Source organism: Gymnoscopelus microlampas (assembly GCF_963454915.1).
Source record: "Gymnoscopelus microlampas genome assembly, chromosome: 21".
NCBI lineage: Eukaryota > Metazoa > Chordata > Actinopteri > Myctophiformes > Myctophidae > Gymnoscopelus > Gymnoscopelus microlampas.
Window position 1 is genome coordinate 537,913 of NC_139958.1, and position 22,937 is coordinate 560,849.

At 38.2% G+C, this 22,937-nt stretch overlaps 1 protein-coding gene across 2 annotated transcripts in view; it reads left to right on the forward strand.

The window, feature by feature from the left end:
- The first annotated feature begins 261 nt into the window (after positions 1 to 261).
- LOC311037177 (folylpolyglutamate synthase, mitochondrial-like) overlaps positions 262 to 22,937 on the forward strand; it is a 35,489-nt gene continuing 12,813 nt past the window's right edge. For both annotated transcript variants that reach the window (XM_084046292.1, XM_084046293.1), the window contains exons 1-11: positions 262 to 459; positions 4,170 to 4,223; positions 4,838 to 4,912; positions 5,550 to 5,603; positions 7,260 to 7,324; positions 9,278 to 9,392; positions 16,532 to 16,609; positions 17,059 to 17,120; positions 17,586 to 17,688; positions 18,046 to 18,123; positions 20,011 to 20,170. In XM_084046292.1, coding sequence (XP_083902418.1) covers positions 307 to 459; positions 4,170 to 4,223; positions 4,838 to 4,912; positions 5,550 to 5,603; positions 7,260 to 7,324; positions 9,278 to 9,392; positions 16,532 to 16,609; positions 17,059 to 17,120; positions 17,586 to 17,688; positions 18,046 to 18,123; positions 20,011 to 20,170 — 997 coding nt within the window. In that variant the 5' untranslated portion in view covers positions 262 to 306. The remainder of the gene's footprint in view (positions 460 to 4,169; positions 4,224 to 4,837; positions 4,913 to 5,549; positions 5,604 to 7,259; positions 7,325 to 9,277; positions 9,393 to 16,531; positions 16,610 to 17,058; positions 17,121 to 17,585; positions 17,689 to 18,045; positions 18,124 to 20,010; positions 20,171 to 22,937) is intronic.

Genomic DNA, 22,937 nt, shown 5'->3' on the forward strand with positions numbered 1-22,937 from the left:
ACAGACAGACAGACGCGCGCGCGCACACACACACACACACACACACACACACACACACACACACACACACACACACACACACACACACACACACACACACACACACACACACACACACACACACACACACACACACACACGTGTTTCCGGTCCCTCCCTCCCGGTCGTGCGCCGCTCCGCCCCGCCCACATGATGGCGCGCTTCTCCCGCCAGCTGTTCGCGCGCTGCTTGTGGCGCGGATCCGTGAGACCCTGTCCCACACACACTGGACACACTACACACACTGAACTACACACTACACACACCATGACACACACTACACACACTGGACTACACACTGGACACACTACACACACTGAACTACACACTGATCACACAGTCTCAGCTCAGCTCCAGCAGAAGGAGAATAAGGAGGAGAATAACAACATGGATAATAATAATAAGAACATGGATTACCAGGTAAGATAAAACTCTCTCCATTATGAAACTCTCCCTCAGTGTCGGAAAAGGTACTCAAAGTTGTACTTAAGTACAGTACTTGAGTAAATGTACTTAGTTACTTGAGTAAATGTACTTAGTTACTTTACACCACTGGATAGAACTCTCCATTATGGAGCTCTCTCTGTTCTAATAGATCTAACAGATCTAACACAGATCTAACATAGATCTAACATAGATCTAACATAGATCTAACATAGATCTAACACAGATCTAACAGCTCAGACAGGAGGTTCCACACAGCTCAGTGCCTGTAGGAAGGAGAGACATCATTAAACATGATTCTAAGTGTTTTCCTCTCATCGTATCCATAAAGTAAAGCTCGTCCTCTCTGCTCTCACATGTTTTATCTCTTAGCGGTAAATTAGATCTAACAGACGGGTTGAAACGAGCTTTAAATCTGTGATTTATTTCAGCCTGTGGCCATGTGTTCACAATGCTATCTGACGGGAGCAGTTCTGCGCATGCGGACTGGGGTTGACTGGCCACAGGCTGAATACATCACATTTAAAGCTTATTTTAACCCGTTTATTAAACTTTATTTATATATATATTATACCTTTAAGAGGTAAAACATGTGAGAGCAGAGAGGACGAGCTTTACTTTATAGATAATATGAGAGGAAAACACTTATAATCATGTTTAATGATGTCTCTCCTCTCCTCTCCATAGAGGCAGAGTTACTAAACTAAAGGAAAAGTACTCTCACATGTTTTACTGAAAAGTATCAATACTGCGACGTAGAAATACTCTGTTACAAGTGGAAGTCCGGTAATCAAAATGTGCTTGAGTAAAAAGTATAAAAGTATAAAAGCCTCAAAATGTACCAACAGTAGAAAGAAGTCATTATGCGAAAGGTTCCATATTCACAAGTTCTCAAATGTATAAAAATCTGTTGACAATAGTTAAGTATAGTACTACAGTACTTAACAGTACTTGAGTAAATGTACTCAGTTACTTTCCACCACTGGTTACTAACCATATTAACAACACGCTAGCATCAGCAGCTAACCACACACACACACACACACACACACACACACACACACACACACACACACACACACACACACACAGACAGACAGACAGACAGACAGACAGACAGACAGACAGACAGACAGACAGACAGACAGACAGACAGACAGACAGACAGACAGACAGACAGACAGACAGACAGACAGACAGACAGACAGACAGACAGACAGACAGACAGACAGACAGACAGACAGACAAGTACAGAGTACTTGTTGTTTCCATTGTGGTCCTGGGTATCAATTCATCAAGATAGCGTCTATATTCTCTTGTATCTCATCAGTATGTTTATATTATTCATATATTCTCTATCAGTGGAGAAAGTATGTATTTTTACTCAAGTTAAAGTAACTATACTGCGATGTAGAAACACTGTTAAAAAGTTAAATAGCCGATCTACAAGTTAAATAACCAATCTACAAGCTCAACATAGCTAGTTTAACTATAGTGGGTATAATGTATAATGTTTATTTTAATAATAATCCAAATTTACAAAGTAACTAGTAACTAAAGTTTTCACATCATTTGCATAATATATGTATTTGGACGCGGACCCTCATCTCAAAATATTTAGTTCCAGGGACCCCCAGACCTTGAGTTAAAAATGTTCACTTTGAAAATATATATATTCAAAGATTTGTACAAATTTTCAAAAATGTTTTATATACAGTTTATATATTATATACATATAAAAAGTTTATATATTATATACATATATACAGTTTATATATTATATACATATATACAGTTTATATAGTATATACATATATACAGTTTATATATTATATACATGAAGCAGCGACCCCTTAGCAAAAAAAACAAAAACAAAACAATATGTGGACAAGTCAGAATAGATGAGTGTATTCTGTGCTTAGTATTAATACGAATAGTAATATTAATAATGTTTTCTTAGTATTAATACTAATAGTAATATTAATAATGTTTTCTTAGTATTAATGCTAATAGTAATATTAATAATGTTTTCTTAGTATTAATGCTAATAGTAATATTAATAATGTTTTCTTAGTATTAATGCTAATAGTAATATTAATCATGTTTTCTAAGTATTAATGCTAATAGTAATATTAATAATGTTTTCTTAGTATTAATGCTAATAGTAATATTAATAATGTTTTCTTAGTATTAATACTAATAGTAATATTAATAATATGTCATATTCTGTGCTTAGTATTAATACTAATAGTAATATTAATAATGTTTTCTTAGTATTAATGCTAATAGTAATATTAATAATGTTTTCTTAGTATTAATGCTAATAGTAATATTAATAATGTTTTCTTAGTATTAATGCTAATAGTAATATTAATAATGTTTTCTTAGTATTAATGCTAATAGTAATATTAATAATGTTTTCTTAGTATTAATACTAATAGTAATATTAATAATATGTCATATTTTGTGCTTAGTATTAATACTAATAGTAATATTAATAATGTTTTCTTAGTATTAATACTAATAGTAATATTAATAATGTTTTCTTAGTATTAATACTAATAGTAATATTAATAATGTTTTCTTAGTATTAATGATAAAAGTAATATTAATAATGTTTTCTTAGTATTAATACTAATAGTAATATTAATACTGTTTTCTTAGTATTAATACTAATAGTAATATTAATAATGTTTTCTTAGTAATATTAATAATGTTTTCTTAGTATTAATACTAATAGTAATATTAATAATATGTCATATTTTGTGCTTAGTATTAATACTAATAGTAATATTAATAATGTTTTCTTAGTATTAATGCTAACAGTAATATTAATAATGTTTTCTTAGTATTAATGCTAACAGTAATATTAATAATGTTTTCTTAGTATTAATGCTAATAGTAATATTAATAATGTTTTCTTAGTATTAATACTAATAGTAATATTAATAATATGTCATATTCTGTGCTTAGTATTAATACTAATAGTAATATTAATATATTTTTATATTCTGTGCTTAGTATTAAAGGAGGAGTTCACCCAAAAAAATGACTTATTTTCTATCAATTGCACACCCTATGAAGCCTTGAATCCATGGATTATTTGTTTGTTTTTGTCGCATTACTAAGCTCATAATTTCATTCCCGTCTCCTACCGGCTAATGTATCCAGTAGGAGACACAAAGTAGATTATTTGTGTCTCCTACCGGAAATACACCCGGTCATCAAATTATTGTCTTAGGAATGCCACAAAAACAAAAATAAATCCATGAAATCAAGGCTTCATGGGGTGTGTAATTGATAGAAAATAAGTCATTTTTTGGGTGAACTCCTCCTTTAATACTAAAAGTAATATTAATAATGTTTTCTTAGTATTAATACTAATATTAATATTAATAATGTTTTATATTCTTAGTATTAATACTAATAGTAATATTAATAATGTTTTCTTAGTATTAATACTAAAAGTAATATGAATAATGTTTTGTATTCTTAGTATTAATACTAATAGTAATATTAATACTTTTTTCTTAGTATTAATACTAAAAGTAATATGAATAATGTTTCATATTCTTAGTATTAATAGTAATAATTATAATGTTTTATATGTTTAGTATTAATAGTAATAATTATAATGTTTTATATGTTTAGTATTAATAGTAATAATTATAATGTTTTCCACACAGGAAGCAGTGTGTGCTCTCAACACGCTCCAGACCAACGCCAGTCTGTTGGATCAGGTGAGAAGATCAGTTATTATTGTAATAATATTGTATGGGGGAGAGAGACAGACAGACAATGTATAATAATAATAATAATAATAATAATAATGATCATAATATTAATGATGTGTTCAGGTGTTCAGAGAGAGGCTGAATCCTCAGCTCTAGGATCATAATAATAATATTAATGACGTGTTCAGGTGTTCAGAGAGAGGCTGAATCCTCAGCTCTATGATCATAATGATAATAATAATATTAATGACGTGTTCAGGTGAGAAGAGAGAGGCTGAATCCTCAGCTCTATGATCATAATAATAATAATAATAATATTAATGACGTGTTCAGGTGTTCAGAGAGAGGCTGAATCCTCAGCTCTATGATCATAATAATAATAATAATATTAATGACGTGTTCAGGTGAGAAGAGAGAGGCTGAATCTTCAGCTCTATGATCATAATAATAATAATAATATTAATGACGTGTTCAGGTGTTCAGAGAGAGGCTGAATCCTCAGCTCTATGATCATAGTGATAATAATAATATTAATGACGTGTTCAGGTGTTCAGAGAGAGGCTGAATCCTCAGCTCTATGATCATAATGCTAATAATAATTATGTTAATGACGTGTTCAGGTGAGAAGAGAGAGGCTGAATCCTCAGCTCCAACTCAGCGCTATGAGAGGATTCCTGGAGAGAGCTGGACTGACGGTCAGTACTGTATCACTGGTTCTCAACCTGTGGGTCGGGACCCCCAGATGACAGTGAAATGACAATTTAATGACTTTTAAGACCTTTTTAATACCTAAAGAAATACATGATATGAAGAGTATTATACTGCATCACTACTAAACACTATACTAAACAACTAACTATACTAAAACAAACTGGTCAAACAGTGGACACATTATAAATACATCGGGGAGAAAAAGGGGGTAAAAAAATAATTGGTTACTCTACATTTAGAAAATGATAAAATAAAAACAATAAAAATGACTTGCAGACCTGTAAGGGTCCATTTGGTTCCATTTGTACACTCTCAGAGTTACAGACCTGTAAGGGTCCATTTGGTTCCATTTGTACACTCTCAGAGTTACAGACCTGTAAGGGTCCATTTGGAGGTGGATGTATGTATTTATTTATGATATTATGCAACATGTTTAAAATGATGGACCGGCTCCAAACACTTTGACGTCCCCTCAACAGGGGCCCGCACCTCAGGTTGGGAAACACTGGGTTTTGTGTCAAAAGATATTATCGTTGCTTTGCATGACTTGACGTGTGTGTGTGTGTGTGTGTGTGTGTGTGTGTGTGTGTGTGTGTGTGTGTGTGTGTGTGTGTGTTCAAGGTGGAACAACTGGACCAGCTCAATATCATTCATGTGACTGGAACAAAGGGCAAGGTGAGGGTTACACACACATTACACAACATTTAGTTTTCAGCTAAAATGTTTGCTCCTGGGGGGTCCCTAGATCAAAATGTTTTGAGCGGTTAAATAGTGAGTCGTGAGGGCGGGGGCGTGGTGGTGCAGTCGGTAGCGTTGTCTCACAGCTGGGTTCGATTCCCGCCGGGGACGCTGTGGGCGCTGGGGCCGTGTTCTCTGCTCCGCGTCATCAGTACCCATACCCTAGGTGGGGTTGGTGAAAGGGCCTTTCTGTGTGGAGTTTACATGTTCTCCCCGTGTCTCCTAGGGTACACGGGGTACACAAAAAAATATTTAAAAAAAGCATCCTGAATAATAGAACAAAGCGTCAAATATACAAATTATTACTATTACATAACATTTATCATTATTATTAAAGTTAGTGTTCAGGTTGTATGAACATTATTATTAAAGTTAGTGTTCAGGTTGTATGAACATTATTATTACAGTGTTCAGGTTGTATGAACATTATTATTAAAGTTAGTGTTCAGGTTGTATGAACATTATTATTAAAGTTAGTATTCAGGTTGTATGAACATTATTATTACAGTGTTCAGGTTGTATGAACATTATTATTAAAGTTAGTGTTCAGGTTTATGAACATTATTATTAAATTTAGTGTTCAGGTTTATGAACATTATTATTAAATTTAGTGTTCAGGTTTATGAACATTATTATTAAAGTTAGTGTTCAGGTTGTATGAACATTATTATTAAAGTTAGTGTTCAGGTTTATGAACATTATTATTACAGTGTTCAGGTTGTATGAACATTATTATTATAGTGTTCAGGTTGTATGGACATTATTATTAAAGTTAGTGTTCAGGTTGTATGAACATTATTATTACAGTTAGTGTTCAGGTTGTATGAACATTATTATTAAAGTTAGTGTTCAGGTTGTATGAACATTATTATTACAGTGAGTGTTCAGGTTGTATGAACATTATTATTACAGTTAGTGTTCAGGTTGTATGAACATTATTATTACAGTGTTCAGGTTGTATGAACATTATTATTAAAGTTAGTGTTCAGGTTTATGAACATTATTATTACAGTGTTCAGGGTGTATGAACATTATTATTACAGTTAGTGTTCAGGGTGTATGAACATTATTATTAAAGTTAGTGTTCAGGTTGTATGAACATTATTATTACAGTGAGTGTTCAGGTTGTATAAACATTATTATTACAGTGTTCAGGTTGTATGAACATTATTATTACAGTGTTCAGGTTGTATGAACATTATTATTAAAGTTAGTGTTCAGGTTGTATGAACATTATTATTAAAGTTAGTGTTCAGGGTGTATGAACATTATTATTACAGTTAGTGTTCAGGTTGTATGAACATTATTATTAAAGTTAGTGTTCAGGTTGTATGAACATTATTATTACAGTTAGTGTTCAGGTTTTATGAACATTATTATTACAGTTAGTGTTCAGGTTGTATGAACATTTTTATTAAAGTTAGTGTTCAGGGTGTATGAACATTATTATTACAGTGTTCAGGTTGTATGAACATTATTATTACAGTGTTCAGGTTGTATGAACATTATTATTACAGTGAGTGTTCAGGTTGTATGAACATTATTATTACAGTGAGTGTTCAGGGTGTGTCTCATGTTTTCATGTGGTTTCAGGGGTCAACATGTGCGTTCACTGAACAGATCCTCAGGAGTTACGGCTTTCGAACAGGATTCTACAGGTACTGTACATGTGGCCCTGCTTAAAACACACAACTTACTTGTAGTTGTAACACTTATAATTTAAACAATACCATATAAGTAATAAGTGTGTAAAGTGCAGGGTGCGATGTTTAAGACTTAAAATCCATCAATGTACCGACTACACCACCTCTGGAAGGTCTGGTCTTCACTATTAAACCTGTGGAATGTCTGGTCTTCACTATTAAACCTGTGGAAGGTCTGGTCTTCACTGTTAAACCTGTGGAAGGTCTGGTCTTCACTGTTAAACCTGTGGAAGGTCTGGTCTTCACTATTAAACCTGTGGAATGTCTGGTCTTCACTATTAAACCTGTGGAATGTCTGGTCTTCACTATTAAACCTGTGGAAGGTCTGGTCTTCACTATTAAACCTGTGGAATGTCTGGTCTTCACTATTAAACCTGTGGAATGTCTGGTCTTCACTATTAAACCTGTGGAAGGTCTGGTCTTCACTATTAAACCTGTGGAAGGTCTGGTCTTCACTATTAAAATCAAGGGAACACAGGTTTGTACGACAACTTTGGATTAAAATGGAAAAAGGTGAACGCTTCCATTTTATTCTCTATCCACTCTGACAACGATATAATTGCCTTCCTAATACTGCTAAAAAGGTCCGTCTAACTAACTAACTAAAATAAAAGCATGAAATAAAACCAGACGAGAAAGCACACCAATCACCAGATACAAGGCAAATCTCCTATGCACCAACGTCTCATATGATTGGCTCATATTCTACTGCACCACCAACGTCTCATATGATTGGCTCATATTCTACTGCACCACCAACGTCTCATATGATTGGCTCATATTCTACTGTACCACCAACGTCTCATCTCATTGGCCCTCGTGCCGCTATGAGCTTGTAGATCTGTATGTTCTAAACTGTTCCTATTCAGGACATGGATCCCAATGTTATTATTTAGTCACAAGATTTTGTTAATACTTTACCATGGGTTAAATACACGCACGCACGCACGCACGCACGCACGCACGCACGCACGCACGCACGCACGCACACACACACACACACACACACACACACACACACACACACACACACACACACACACACACACACACTCCTAACTACTTTGTACCTGACCTTGACTGACTGCCATACAAAGTATAACCACTTTATCCATTTTAAATTTGAATTGGCTATTCAAAAATAGTGGATCTACAAGCTTACAGTGCATCACTTTGGTCTGCGCTATGAGCTTGTAGATCTGCTATTTTTGAATAGCCAAATAAATAAAGAAAATGACAGATGCGTTCCCACTCTGAATGGGTTGAACTTAGTGATAAATATGACTTATAAATAGATGAAATACAGTGATAAATATGACTTATAAATAGATGAAATACAGTGATAAATGTGACTTATAAATATATGAAATACAGTGATAAATGTGACTTATAAATAGATGAAATACAGTGATAAATATGACTTATAAATAGATGAAATACAGTGATAAATATGACTTATAAATAGATGAAATACAGTGATAAATGTGACTTATAAATAGATGAAATACAGTGATAAATATGACTTATAAATAGATGAAATACAGTGATAAATGTGACTTATAAATATATGAAATACAGTGATAAATGTGACTTATAAATAGATGAAATACAGTGATAAATATGACTTATAAATAGATGAAATACAGTGATAAATGTGACTTATAAATAGATGAAATACAGTGATAAATGTGACTTATAAATAGATGAAATACAGTGATAAATATGACTTATAAATAGATGAAATACAGTGATAAATGTGACTTATAAATAGATGAAATACAGTGATAAATGTGACTTATAAATAGATGAAATACAGTGATAAATGTGACTTATAAATAGATGAAATACAGTGATAAATGTGACTTATAAATAGATGAAATACAGTGATAAATGTGATCTTGCCTCCAGCTCTCCCCACCTGGTCCAGGTCAGAGAGAGGATCAGAATCAACGGAAAACCCATCAGCAGAAAACTGTTCACCTCATACTTCTGGCAGGTGTATGGACGCCTGGATGACACTAAGGTAAACAGGTGTATGGACGCCTGGATGACACTAAGGTAAACAGGTGTATGGACGCCTGGATGACACTAAGGTAAACAGGTGTATGGACGCCTGGATGACAGTAAGGTAAAGATATTTAATCTAAAGGTTTTTTTCAGACTTTTCAGACGAAGGTTTGGTTCCAAAAGAACACTTTTGTGTGTGTGTGTGTGTGTGTGGTTCTGTCTGTGAACAGCTAATCTCCGGCACCGTTGTCATGATGGCAGCCAAACTGTGCACACACACTCCTTGGATGCCAGACTAGAACCTCTGCCCCAATTGTTTCTCATGAGCTGTAACATATTTAACTAGTTATAAACTTTTTTTTTGCCAGTACTCCTACAGATTTTGTCCAAACATCACGCACATCGGTACACAGTATCTCTATAGTCATTAAACCAAACAGGTCTTTCAGAGTTATAGCCTGATTGGCTAAGATTGTTATAGTTATAGCCTGATCGGCTAAATTGGGGGCGGCCATAGCTGAGTGGTAAGTGAGCCCGCCTAGGGAGCCAGAGGCCCTGGTTGCCCCAGGTCGAGTCCAGGCCAGGCCAGCATATGTGTCGATGAAATGAAATTTGTCCCTGAGCAAGACTCTTAACCCCTAATTGCTCACAAGGAAACAAGACCGCAAGGACTTTCATGAACGACCTGTTAAAAGGAATTATCCTTATCCTTAAGATTGTCTTCCAAAGTTTGCAGGAGTATTCCGTTTTGAACAAAATGCCTCAAATCATGAACACAGTATGCACATTATTCCCACTAGGCCGAGGAAGAAATGCCACTTGCCTCATGGTGGCGCTATAACAGGCAATTTCTTTTAATATTACTCCTTCAGATTTTGTCCAAATTTCAGGCAAATCGGAAGACATGATCTCTATAGTCATGTGATCAAGACATTCATATTCCATCCTGATTGGCTAAGAATGGCAGTCTAAAGTTTGCAGGAGTGGCCCTAACTGCCGCAAATCACGAACGCAGCGTCAGATTGCGGTGAAACTTTGCATGCACATTCGCACTACGTTGAGCAACAAATGCCACCCTTATAACATTACCCTATTATAGCGCCACCAGGAGGCCGATTTTTGCAAAATAATATATTTTTTTATTACTCCCACAAATTGTGTCCAAACATCACGCAGATCGGTACATATTATCTCTGTAGTCAAATGATCAAGACGGATCCGTCACTTCTTCTAGTTTTTAGAATGTTTGCAGTTGATGGCTACAGAGAGAAGTGACCTTTCACGCTGTTATTTTGGAAAGGCAGATAATGTGCAACACATGGCAGTTACTGTGTTCTGAAGCGCTGATCATCTTACTGGCATTTCAACATTAGTCATGCATTGTGACACGCCTCCTGTGTGCCACTTATGTGCATTGATACTCTAGCTCAGGGTACTTTTAAAATGACCAGCTCATCCAGATCTACTGTTAAAATGACCAGCTCATCCAGATCTACGTTCCCGTGACGTTACGTCTAAACCAGGGGCGCCCAAAAGGTAGATCTTGTTGAGCGAGTCATTTTAAAAGTAGATCTCAAGTCAACAAAGTGTGTGCACCCTGGACTAAACCATCGAGACAAGAGGCGATCAATAAATACATCTAACCACCACACTGGTACAAACATGTGGTCTAACAGATCAATAAACCCAGCAGCCATGTATGCAACAATAAACAGTACACACATTTGACATGACACAAGAAAACAAAACAAAATACATACATAAAGACATACAAATACAAGAGCAATGTCCACCACTCAGCCTACCCCTGGCCTAAAACTCCTGATTAAGCCTCAATGTGGTCTGATGGACAAAGGAACACTATCTCCTTCCTGAAGGCAGCAACCTATATTCTCCATACAAAGCATGGCTAGTGTTTGAAGTGATGTTCCTTGCCAACCTTATCATACTGTTATTATACATAGATGTATAGAGCCTCTGAAGTGGTTGTCCAACAATCTTTGAACAAATGTTCAGTTGCTGCAGCAGTTGTGACTTTAAGGCTACAGACAGACAGACATCCATACCAGGTGGTTCTACAGTACAGTAGAACACTCATAATAACCTCTATACCAGGTGGTTCTACAGTACTGAAGAACACTCATAATAACCTCTATACCAGGTGGTTCTACAGTACAGTAGAACACTCATAATAACCTCTATACCAGGTGGTTCTACAGTACTGAAGAACACTCATAATAACCTCTATACCAGGTGGTTCTACAGTACAGTAGAACACTCATAATAACCTCTATACCAGGTGGTTCTACAGTACTGAAGAACACTCATAATAACCTCTATACCAGGTGGTTCTACAGTACTGAAGAACACTCATAATAACATCCATACCAGGTGGTTCTACAGTACTGAAGAACACTCATAATAACCTCTATACCAGGTGGTTCTACAGTACTGAAGAACACTCATAATAACATCCATACCAGGTGGTTCTACAGTACTGAAGAACACTCATAATAACATCCATACCAGGTGGTTCTACAGTACTGAAGAACACTCATAATAACATCCATACCAGGTGGTTCTACAGTACTGACGAACATTCGTAATAAAAGAAGTGAAAAACAAAAGAAGAATCTGTCTACTAGCACTAAAATATCTCAGACGGTGAAGGAAATAGACTATTTGCTTTGTTTTCTTACCCACTAATTCAATCTTGTCTTTCCATGACAAAAGATGGTCAATTACTACTCCTAGGTATGTATACAAACATACCTGGTTGATCTGTTCACTATGAATAGTAATGGGGGATCTGTGTATCTCTAGTGGGGCACCAAAAACAATCTCCTGTCTTTTTTGTGTTAATGATAAGAGCGTTGCTATCACTCCACTCCATCACCTTATTTACTCTGTGTTGGTGCAGTCCAGGATCACTGGAACTACCCAAGAGAGAAATCAAAACTGTATCATCAGAGTACTTTAGAATGTATTGGTCTGGTTTGTCAGTGCGACATTCAGACAGACATTCCTCAGTACGACAGCTGTCAGTATAAAGGGTGAAAAGTACAGCTGAGCTTACACAACCCTGGGGAGCACCAACATTAGTGGTTAATGCTGAGGAGATGGTTCTGTTCACTTTCACCCTCTGTACTCTGTTAGTAAGGAAGGAAGCATACCAGTGAATTAAGTATGGATTCAGTTCCAACTGTACAATCTTTGACATCAGAATATCAGACTGTATTTGTATTGAAAGCTGAAGAGAAGTCTAAGAACAGCACCCTTGCGTGATTCTTATTAGACTTATCTAGGTGTTTTGTAATGAAGTGGACCAGTGTGACAAACAACCGTATCCTCTGTACCGCAACCTTTCTTATAAGCAAACTGACAGGGGTCGAATTTGTCTTTAGTTATACTTACAAGATGTTGCAACAGTATTCTTTCCAGTGATTTCATGGTCACTGGAATCCTTATGTTCTTTTGGACATTGGATTTTGGTAGTGGTTTTACGTATGTGTGAGGTTTTCCAACACAGAACTAAAGCTGAAGCATAAAATAGCGCAGCACTCGGTGGCGTGCTTTTTTAACCACTTTAACCATTATTTTATGCTTTGGCTATATTCATTAATACGAGATATACAAGCTCATAGAGATCGGCTATTTTTCAGAGAAATCGTGAACATTTAGCAAATCTTTGAACATATGCATTTTCTAAAGAGAACATTTTTAACTCAAATCGTGAAAGAGTTTGAAAGATTTTGAATAATTTTGGCACAAAACATTTTCGTGGGGGTGGGGGGGGGGGGTCTGTGGCCAAATAGTATCATTTTGGGGGTCCTTGACAAGACAAAGTTTGAGAACAACTGATCTAGAAGACCTTAATGGGTTAAAAAAAGATCTCTCTTTTGAGAATGTTGTGCAGTAAATTGACCTTTAACGCTGTGCTATTTTTACCACATGGAGGTTATCCATCATACTGGCATTTAAACACGTTAGTCACGCATTGTTCCTATACTCTCCCATCTACAAGCTCACCATGTGTCGCATCGTCACAGGTTGTGAGCTTGTAGATCTGCTGTTTGCGGTGTGTATCAGATCAGGTTTAGTAGATTTAATACACATGACGAGAGAGACCTATGCCTCATCAGCTGTAGATAGACAGATAGATAGATAGACAGATAGATAGATAGATAGATAGATAGACAGATAGATAGATAGATAGATAGATAGATAGATAGATAGATAGATAGATAGATAGATAGACAGACAGACAGACAGACAGACAGACAGACAGATAGATAGACAGTTAGATAGACAGATAGATAGACAGACAGATAGATAGACAGATAGACATATATAGATAGATAGATACTTTATTAATCCCCGAGGGGAAATTCAGATATCCCATAGCTCATACAGGCAAGGTTAGTTAAAAACACATCACAAAAGGGGGGGGGGGCACATAGACCCATAAATAAGTAAAAACTAAGACCATTAGTCCAGTTCATAGGCCTAGCGGCTGGTCATGGAGTTGAAGAGCCTGATTGCTGTTGGAATGAAAGTGTTCTTAAAACGATCGTTCTTTCAGGGCAATGAACGGAACAGGTCCTTACGACCGCTTTTTTGACCTGCCAGGATGTTGTGGAGAGGATGACCCACATTGTCCATTATGGCCCTCCTCTTCTTGTGTATACTTCTCTCCACAACAGCCTCCAGTGAGTCCGGCCTCTCACCCAGTACTGAGCCCGCCTTCTTCACCAGTTTGTTCAGCCGCTTAGCATCCTTGTCCATCACACTGCCTCCCCAGCAGACTGCAGCATAGAACAGGACACTTGCCACTGCTGACTGGTAGAACATGTGTAGCATTCTGCTGCACACATCAAAAGACCTAAGCCTCCTCAAGAAAAAGAGCCTGCTCTGTGTCTTTTTATAGACCACATCGGTGTTCAGAGCCCAGTCCAGGTTCTCATCCAGGTGAACTCCCAGATACTTGTAGGACTGTACCTGCTCAATAGCTGTCCCTTGGATGTTGACAGGCTGAAGAAAGACGAGCAGGCTTGTTCCTCCGGTAAATCCACCACCATCATTTGAGGGCAGTGGTGGCCTAAAGGTTAGAGGAGCACCCTCGTTGCCGGAAGGGGTTCAGTGCCTTGCCCTTGAGCAAGGCACTGAACCCCAACTGCTCCAGTGGAGCTGCGTAGTGGCCAACAGTATAAGACTGTGGTTGTACTAGTCAGCTCCCAGGTTTTAATGTGTCTGTCTGTCTGTGTGTTTCTATGTGCAGGGCGTTGCTGAAAATGAGCACTTGTGCTCAGCTACTACCCTGGGTAAATAAAGAACAAAAAAAAATAAAAAAATAAAAAAATCTCCTTAGTCTTGGAGGTGTTTAGTAGGAGGCAGTTCCTGTCACTCCATTCCCCGAAGGCCTTTGGGCCGGCGTTGGCCACTAAGCAAAGATCACAGAGAAAATAACATGATTTTTCAAAGGTTCAGTAAAATCGCCATTTTCTCTGGCAAGGGGACGATAGACGGATGAGGTCACTGGGTCATCGGGACTCAATGACAGACCCTCTGATTAACCCATTAAGATCTGATTAACCCATTAAGGTCTGAGGCAGATTCTCAAACTTTTGGAGGACCAGACCCCCCCCCCCCCCCCCTCCCATCTGAAAACACAAAGTGACGCTCTGTCAGCTTGTAGATCTGCTATTTTTTTGAGAACCGCTGTTCTGAGAGTTTTAGTTGCTAAAATGTGAAACGACACAGATGTTATGCACCTTATGTCTGTCATTACATCTACCAGACACCTTATGCACCTTATGTCTGTCATTACATTTACCAGACACCTTATGCACCTTATGTCTGTCATTACATTTACCAGACACGTGTACTCTCTCTCTCTCACACACACACACACACACACACACACACACACACACACACACACACACACACACACACACACACACACACACACACACACACACACACACACACACACACACACACACACACACGGGTAAGTGATATTTTTGGGTTAAAACAAAAAGTATTTTGTTAAAAGGTATAGCACTATATTGTGATAGTAATCATTGCTATAGAGTTTGTTCAGTAACAGGAGTCTCCCCGTCTCTCCAGCTCTTTAATAAACAGAAAATACATTTTCGGTAGGTGTCAAAATCTCAGCCAATCAGGAGAAAGTACCCATTTTTAAGCTTCATTTGTATAGTGTTCCAGTTCCAATTTTGCCTGCTCATTTCTTAGTGTCATCACTTCATATTTCACATGTTTAATCTGTATCCTGATTGAGTTCTCTATCCTGGTTGGATAAAATTGGAAATGAAACTGAAACTGAAACGAAAATGCATTTTCTGTTTAATAAAGAGCTGGAGAGACAAGGAGACTCCTTTTACTGAACAAAAACTCTATAGCAATGAGTACTATCAGAATATATTCTGATAGTACTCATTGCTATAGAGTGTTTGTTCAGTAACAGTGTTAAATAGCTCTATATAGAGCTATTTAACACTGTTACTGAACAAACACTCTATAGTAATGATTACTATCACAATATAGATCTATTTAACACTGTTACTGAACAAACACTCTATAGCAATGATTACTATCACAATATAGATCTATTTAACACTGTTACTGAACAAACACTCTATAGTAATGATTACTATCACAATATAGATCTATTTAACACTGTTACTGAACAAACACTCTATAGCAATGATTACTATCACAATATAGATCTATTTAACACTGTTACTGAACAAACACTCTATAGTAATGATTACTATCACAATGAATATAGATCTATTTAACACTGTTACTGAACAAACACTATAGTAATGATTACTATCACAATATAGAGCTATTTAACACTGTTACTGAACAAACACTCTATAGTAATGATTACTATCACAATATAGATCTATTTAACACTTATTTTAACCAAAGAAAATCACTTACCCTACCTTTAATGTTCTTTATTAAAACAGTGTTATTGAACACCCTTTACATCTGTGTGTGGGTTTATAAATCATTGCTGTTGAACAGCCTTTAGTGGGTTTATAAATCCATTGGATCCTCAAACTGTTTTGTAACGCGGTTTAAATGTTTTTAATGTTTTGGTGTGTCTACCACCCCCTACAGGAGGCTCATGGAGGCAGCATGCCTGCGTACTTCCGGTTCCTGACCATCATGGCCTTCCACGTCTTCCTCCAAGAGAAGGTACGTTAAAGCTTTACAACATTTTAAAAGTCTCTGTCATGGTCCTTCAAACGTGTAGAAAAAGTGTTAACTGAAAACTCCACTCCAGTGAGCCATGGCAGGTGTTTTTCTCTCGCATTTCTAAAGCCTTTTCAACTGCAATGAATAAATAAATCTTTGCCTGCGGGTGTCGCTGTTGAGGGATTTTGCCTGTCAATCATCACCTCTGCTCCGCCGCCGCCCCCCCCAAAGGAAAGGATAGGGGAGGGGAGGGGCGAGGAGGAGAGAGGGCGGGATTAATGGCCTGTGACTTCACTGCCCAAGGGCCAAAACCAGATTACTTTTCAGCCTAATTATTCAGAAAACCCCAGACCACAGAAAATCCATTGAATGTTCAAAGTTCAGGTTTATTAACTCATTAATATATGTATGTATTTAGGTGTAGTTATATTCATATCTCTGTGATACAGGTGGATGTAGCTGTCATTGAAGTGGGCATCGGGGGTGCTTATGACTGTACCAACATTATACGGTAAGATCACACAAATACAAAACGTAAGGGATGCTGTTGAGCCATGGTTAGCTTGTTTGTAATGCCTGGCCTTGGCATAATCTGGGTTGTTAGTGCTAATAGCAGTTTTATGCTCACCAATACCAAGTTTAAGTGGTCTCTTAGTTTGACCAATGTAGGCCATTTAAGCATGTCATTTATAAATGAGGATATTTTATATGTTTTAGTCTGTAGGTGCTATTGAAGTGTTTCCTGTATGGTACATGGTGTTATTGAAGTGTTTCCTGTATGGTACATGTAGTTATTGAAGTGTTTCCTGTATGGTACATGTAGTTATTGAAGTGTTTCCTGTATGGTACATGTAGTTATTGAAGTGTTTCCTGTATGGTACATGTAGTTATTGAAGTGTTTCCTGTATGGTACATGTAGTTATTGAAGTGTTTCCTGTATGGTACATGGTGTTATTGAAGTGTTTCCTGTTTGCAGGAGGCCGTGGGTGTGTGGCATCTCGTCTCTGGGCATCGATCACACTCAGATCCTGGGAGACACCATAGAAAAGATCGCCTGGCAGAAAGGAGGCATCTTCAAGGTAATGTTTCTGTTAGAGGAGGTTTTTTTTACCTTTTCTATGATGTGATGATATCCTAGGATGAATGGTACAGTAGAAAAACTTCATAACTCCATCCCGGGTCACAGCTAAAAACACGCCTATGGGCCTTAAGCTAGATCACATATTTCGATAGCTTTTCTTTTGGTGAGATCTCCGGTGGGGCGCATTCAAGAACTATGTTCTGTTTTCATTCAAGACAAGAACTATGTTCTGTTTTCATTCAAGACAAGAACTATGTTCTGTTTTCATTCAAGACAAGAACTATGTTCTGTTTTCATTCAAGACAAGAACTATGTTCTGTTTTCATTCAAGACAAGAACTATGTTCTGTTTTCAGCCAGGAGTTCCAGCCTTCACTGTCAGACAGACAGAAAGCTCCATGGCTGTCCTGAAAGACCGAGCTAGAGAGATACATGTAAGTACACGCACGCACGCACGCACGCACGCTCGCACGCACGCTCGCACACGCACACGCACACGCTACACACAGTGTAGACAAGGGTAGAAGCCGGTGACTCCATCAAGCCGCCCTGTGTGTTGCTGGGGGGGTGTATAGCAGTCTGCTTTCACCATATAGTCCCTGATTCTTCCAGATCTATAGTGTTGCTGGGGGGGTGTATAGCAGTCTGCTTTCACCATATATAGTCCCTGATTCTTCCAGATCTATAGTGTTGCTGGGGGGGTGTATAGCAGTCTGCTTTCACCATATATAGTCCCTGATTCTTCCAGATCTATAGTGTTGCTGGGGGGGTGTATAGCAGTCTGCTTTCACCATAGACCCTGATGCTTCCATAGTGGGAGAAGAGAGGAGGGTCAGTGAACACCTTCAGGATCAGCTGACAGAACATGCCAGTGTTTCTCTATGATACTACAGGCATCACCACTAACACACAATACACCATCAGACAGTTTGTCACCTGTAGTTCTTCCAATGTAGTTCTACATGATTTCCTGTAAATGTAATGTGCAGTATGTAGGCAAAACATCCAGACCAGTCTGGACACGCATTATAGAACACATGAGAGCCATCAGACACAAGGACATTACATCTCCTATTGCCAGACACTTTATGGAAGCCAGTCACTCCGTAGCAGATCTGTCATTCATAGTGATAGAACAAGTTAATACATCTAGAGGAGGTGATTTAGACACCAAACTCCTACAAACTGAATCCAGATGGATTTTTCACTTACAATCTGTTAACCCGGGTGACATGAATGAAGACCAGTGCCACCTATAAGAACCCTGCATTTATCTTATTTTGTACTATTTTGTAAAATATATTTCGAAGAAATCTTCAAAAATGTTCATCAACACAACGGGTTTTATTAAAACAGATTACGTTGAGTGCCAGAGATCTGACCGTTGGTAACGCTGTGCTGTTTATAGCTGTGGACTCCACGGCGAGCACCCACACGCAAACAATGGATGCGTGCACGACGATGGATGGTCCTGGCTAACGCCTGGAACAAAAGTATCTCTCACGCGAGTCGCCATTACGGAGTAATCGCCCATCGAAAATGACTCGTTTTCCCCAATGTAAAAAGTTAAGGAGATACAGAGGTTTTTATCAAGGAGATAGAACGGGAGCGGACGGGGAGCCATGTTTTTTCCAGCTGTCCCTTCCTTCTCAGAGTCACCATGGGTGATTCCAGAGCTGTGCTAGCCCCCCCCTCCCCCCTTGTGGAAAAAACAAACAAAAAGACTGATAACACGGTTTTTACCGTGTTTGGCACCCGATGTGTTAACCCATTGAGACCTGAAGCCGATTCTACATGTCTCCTAAATCCCAACAGTTTTCTGAAAAACGTATGTTTCTATATCAGTGGTGCTCAATCTTTTTCACGTCAAGGACCCACAAAATTAAATGTATTTGGCCGCCGACCCCCATCAAAATATGTTGTTCCAGGGACCCCCAGAAGCAAAGATTTGAGTTAAAAATGTTCGCTTTAAAAATATATATATTCAAAGATTTGCACACATTTTCACGATTTTTCAAAAATAGCAGATCTACAAGCTCATAGCGCGGCACTCGGTGCCACGCTATGAGCTTGTATATCTGCTATTTTTGAATAGCCTAAAGTGTAAAATAATGCTTTTTAGCTCAAATCTAATCTGACATGGTTGGATGTGTTTGTGTGGTGAACAACACTGTATCACCTGGTTATGTTGTCCACGCCCCACCGTAACCATGGTAATGACCCTGAGTAGTGACACATGTGGTTGTAAGTATGTGTGAGGATGAGGGGATACCTGTGGGTGTGTCCTCATTATGCTAATGAGGTGGGTGTGTCCTCTACAGTGTCCTCTGTGGGTGTGTCCAGACCTTGGTCAGTATGTGTTGGATGAACGGGCTCAACAGCTCCATCTAGTGGTGGGCCTGGCAGGACGACACCAACACTCCAACGCATCACTGGCCTTACAGCTGACTTCTGCCTGGTTACACACACGCTGTGAGACAGGTACCTGTCTGTCTGTCTGTCTGTCTGTCTGTCTGTCTGTCTGTCTGTCTGTCTGTCTGTCTGTCAGCTGACTTCTGCCTGGTTACACACACGCTGTGAGACAGGTACCTGTCTGTCTGTCTGTCTGTCTGTCTGTCTGTCTGTATGTCTCTTAGCCTATATGTCTGTCTGTCTGTCTGTCTGTCTGTCTGTCTGTCTGTCTGTCTGTCTGTCTGTCTGTGTCTTAGCCTGTCTGTCTGTCTGTCTGTATGTCTCTTAGCCTATATGTCTGTCTGTCTGTCTGTCTGTCTGTCTGTCTGTCTGTCTGTCTGTCTGTCTGTCTGTGTCTTAGCCTGTCTGTCTGCCCCTTAGCCTGTCTGTCTGTCTGTTTGTCTGTCTGTCTGTCTCTTAGCCTATATGTCTGTCTGTCTGTCTGTCTGTCTGTCTGTCTGTCTGTCTGTCTGTCTGTCTGTCTGTCTCTTAGCCTGTCTGTCTGCCCCTTAGCCTGTCTGTCTGTCTGTCTGTCTGTCTGTCTGTCTGTCTGTCTGTCTCTTAGGGTTAGGGTTACTATAAAGCGTAGTTTTAAACATTTTAAAATAGAGGACTTTAGAAGAGATTTGGGCATTGTTCCATGGGATCTTGTGTATCTTGAAGATGATTTAGATGATGCTGTTGACTGTTTTACTAAACTGCTAACTGAGGTCAATGATCATCATGCCCCTGTAAGAAAAAGCACAATCATAGCTAGACCATCACCCTGGATTGATCAACAACTAAGAGAAGCAATGTCCCAAAGGGATGAGGCAAAAAAGAGTGCATCTAGATCAGGTTTGCTTTCTGATTTCACGATCTATAGGAAATGCAGAAATTTCGTTGTCAAATTGAATCGACAGAAAAAGTCTTCATATTATAAAATAGCTTTCGAGAATTGTAAAAATAACTCAAAACAAATATGGAATACAGTGAATGGTTTATTGGGTAGATCAAATAATGCAATTCCTGTCAGTGTAGAAGTTGATGGAATGATTAAGACGAAACCGATTGATATTGCCAACCACTATGCAGAACATTATGAACAAAAGGTAAACACTCTTAGGTCCAACATGCATGTCAATGCCTCAAATGAACAGATAATGAATGGGAAAGAATGTAGTTTTGTTTTACCAGATATATCTTTAGAGGAAATCATGCACATATTGTCATCGCTTCCTGAGAATAAATCTCCAGGGTGTGACTTAATTGATAACAAACTGATCAAATACGCTGCTCAACATATTGCCAGACCTGTGAAGTATATATTTGATCTCTCATTGCAACATGGCAAGTTCCCGACTGAATGGAAACATGCAAAGATTTGCCCTATTCCTAAAGATGCTAAATTACCTTTCACTGCTTCAAATAGTCGACCAATCAGCTTACTTTCCTCTCTAAGTAAGATCTTAGAGAAGATAGTTAGTGATCCTTCGGGAAGACCTGATGGATGAAAACATTGAAGCTGTGTGGGTCGAGATCATTTTTAAACATACCAAACCTGTGCTAGTCGGTACCATATACAGACCTCCTAACCAGACTGATTTCTATGATAGACTTGATGAATGTTTAGCTAAAGTGGACCATGCGGAGACGATACTTCTTGGTGATTTTAATACTGACATGCTCCGCAAGGAAGCGTCAATGTATAAGTCATTCAAGGCGTTTTGTGATCGGCATTCACTCCACCAGCTGATCACTCAGCCCACAAGGCTGTGTGTTTCCACTCAAACTACCATAGATCTCATTCTAACAACGGACAAGGAAAAAATCCTAAATAGTGGTGTTTCTACCTGTGGCATTCACTCCACCAGCTGATCACTCAGCCCACAAGGCTGTGTGTTTCCTCTCAAACTACCATAGATCTCATTCTAACAACGGACAAGGAAAAAATCCTAAATAGTGGTGTTTCCACCTGTGGCATATCTGATCACAACATGATCTTCTGCACCAGAAATAAACGTAAACCTAAGACCGGTTACCACAAAACAGTCACAATCAGAGACCTCAAAAATTATAAGAGTGAGGACTTAGATCACAGACTGGAGGAACAGGATTGGTCCGACGTTCTAAACAGCACACAGGTAGACGAATCCTGGCTTAGTTTCAAAACCAAATTCATTCAAATTTTGGACAGTGTGGCTCCCATGAAAACCATCAGGGTCAAAACCCGCTCGGTACCATGGATGAATTCGGACATCCTTACTGCCATGAAAGTCAGAGACAAAAAGTGTTCTGAGCTTCATAAAAGTAGGATCAAACTAGCCAAATGTTTTAACAAAGGTCTCGAATCCCACGTAGCTAAACTTGAAAAGGAAAAAAACAAGCTAAGAAACAAGGTAAATAGCATGCTCCTGTTAGCAGAAAAAAGCTACCTCGATGACAAGATTGAGGAAAATCAAAAAAAACCACGAGAGCTTTGGAGGCTACTCAAGAACCTCCTAGGCTGCAGCAAAAAATTGAAAACCAGGCTTTCAAACTTAAGCCTCAAGGTGAATGACACTCTCATTTCATCCAAACACGAAGTGAGTAAAATCCTCAACATATTCTTCACGACCGTAGCCTCAGATTTGGTTGAAAAACTTCCTCCACACTCTGGGAGATATGGTGAGGAGTATGTTGTCTCATTTTACGAAAAACAGGGTGTTTGCAAAGATGACTTTAAACTCTCCCCTGTGAAAACAGAAGAGGTGTTTAAAAAATTGAGTGCTCTTCATCAACACAGAGCCACAGGCCTCGACAATATCCCCCCCAAATT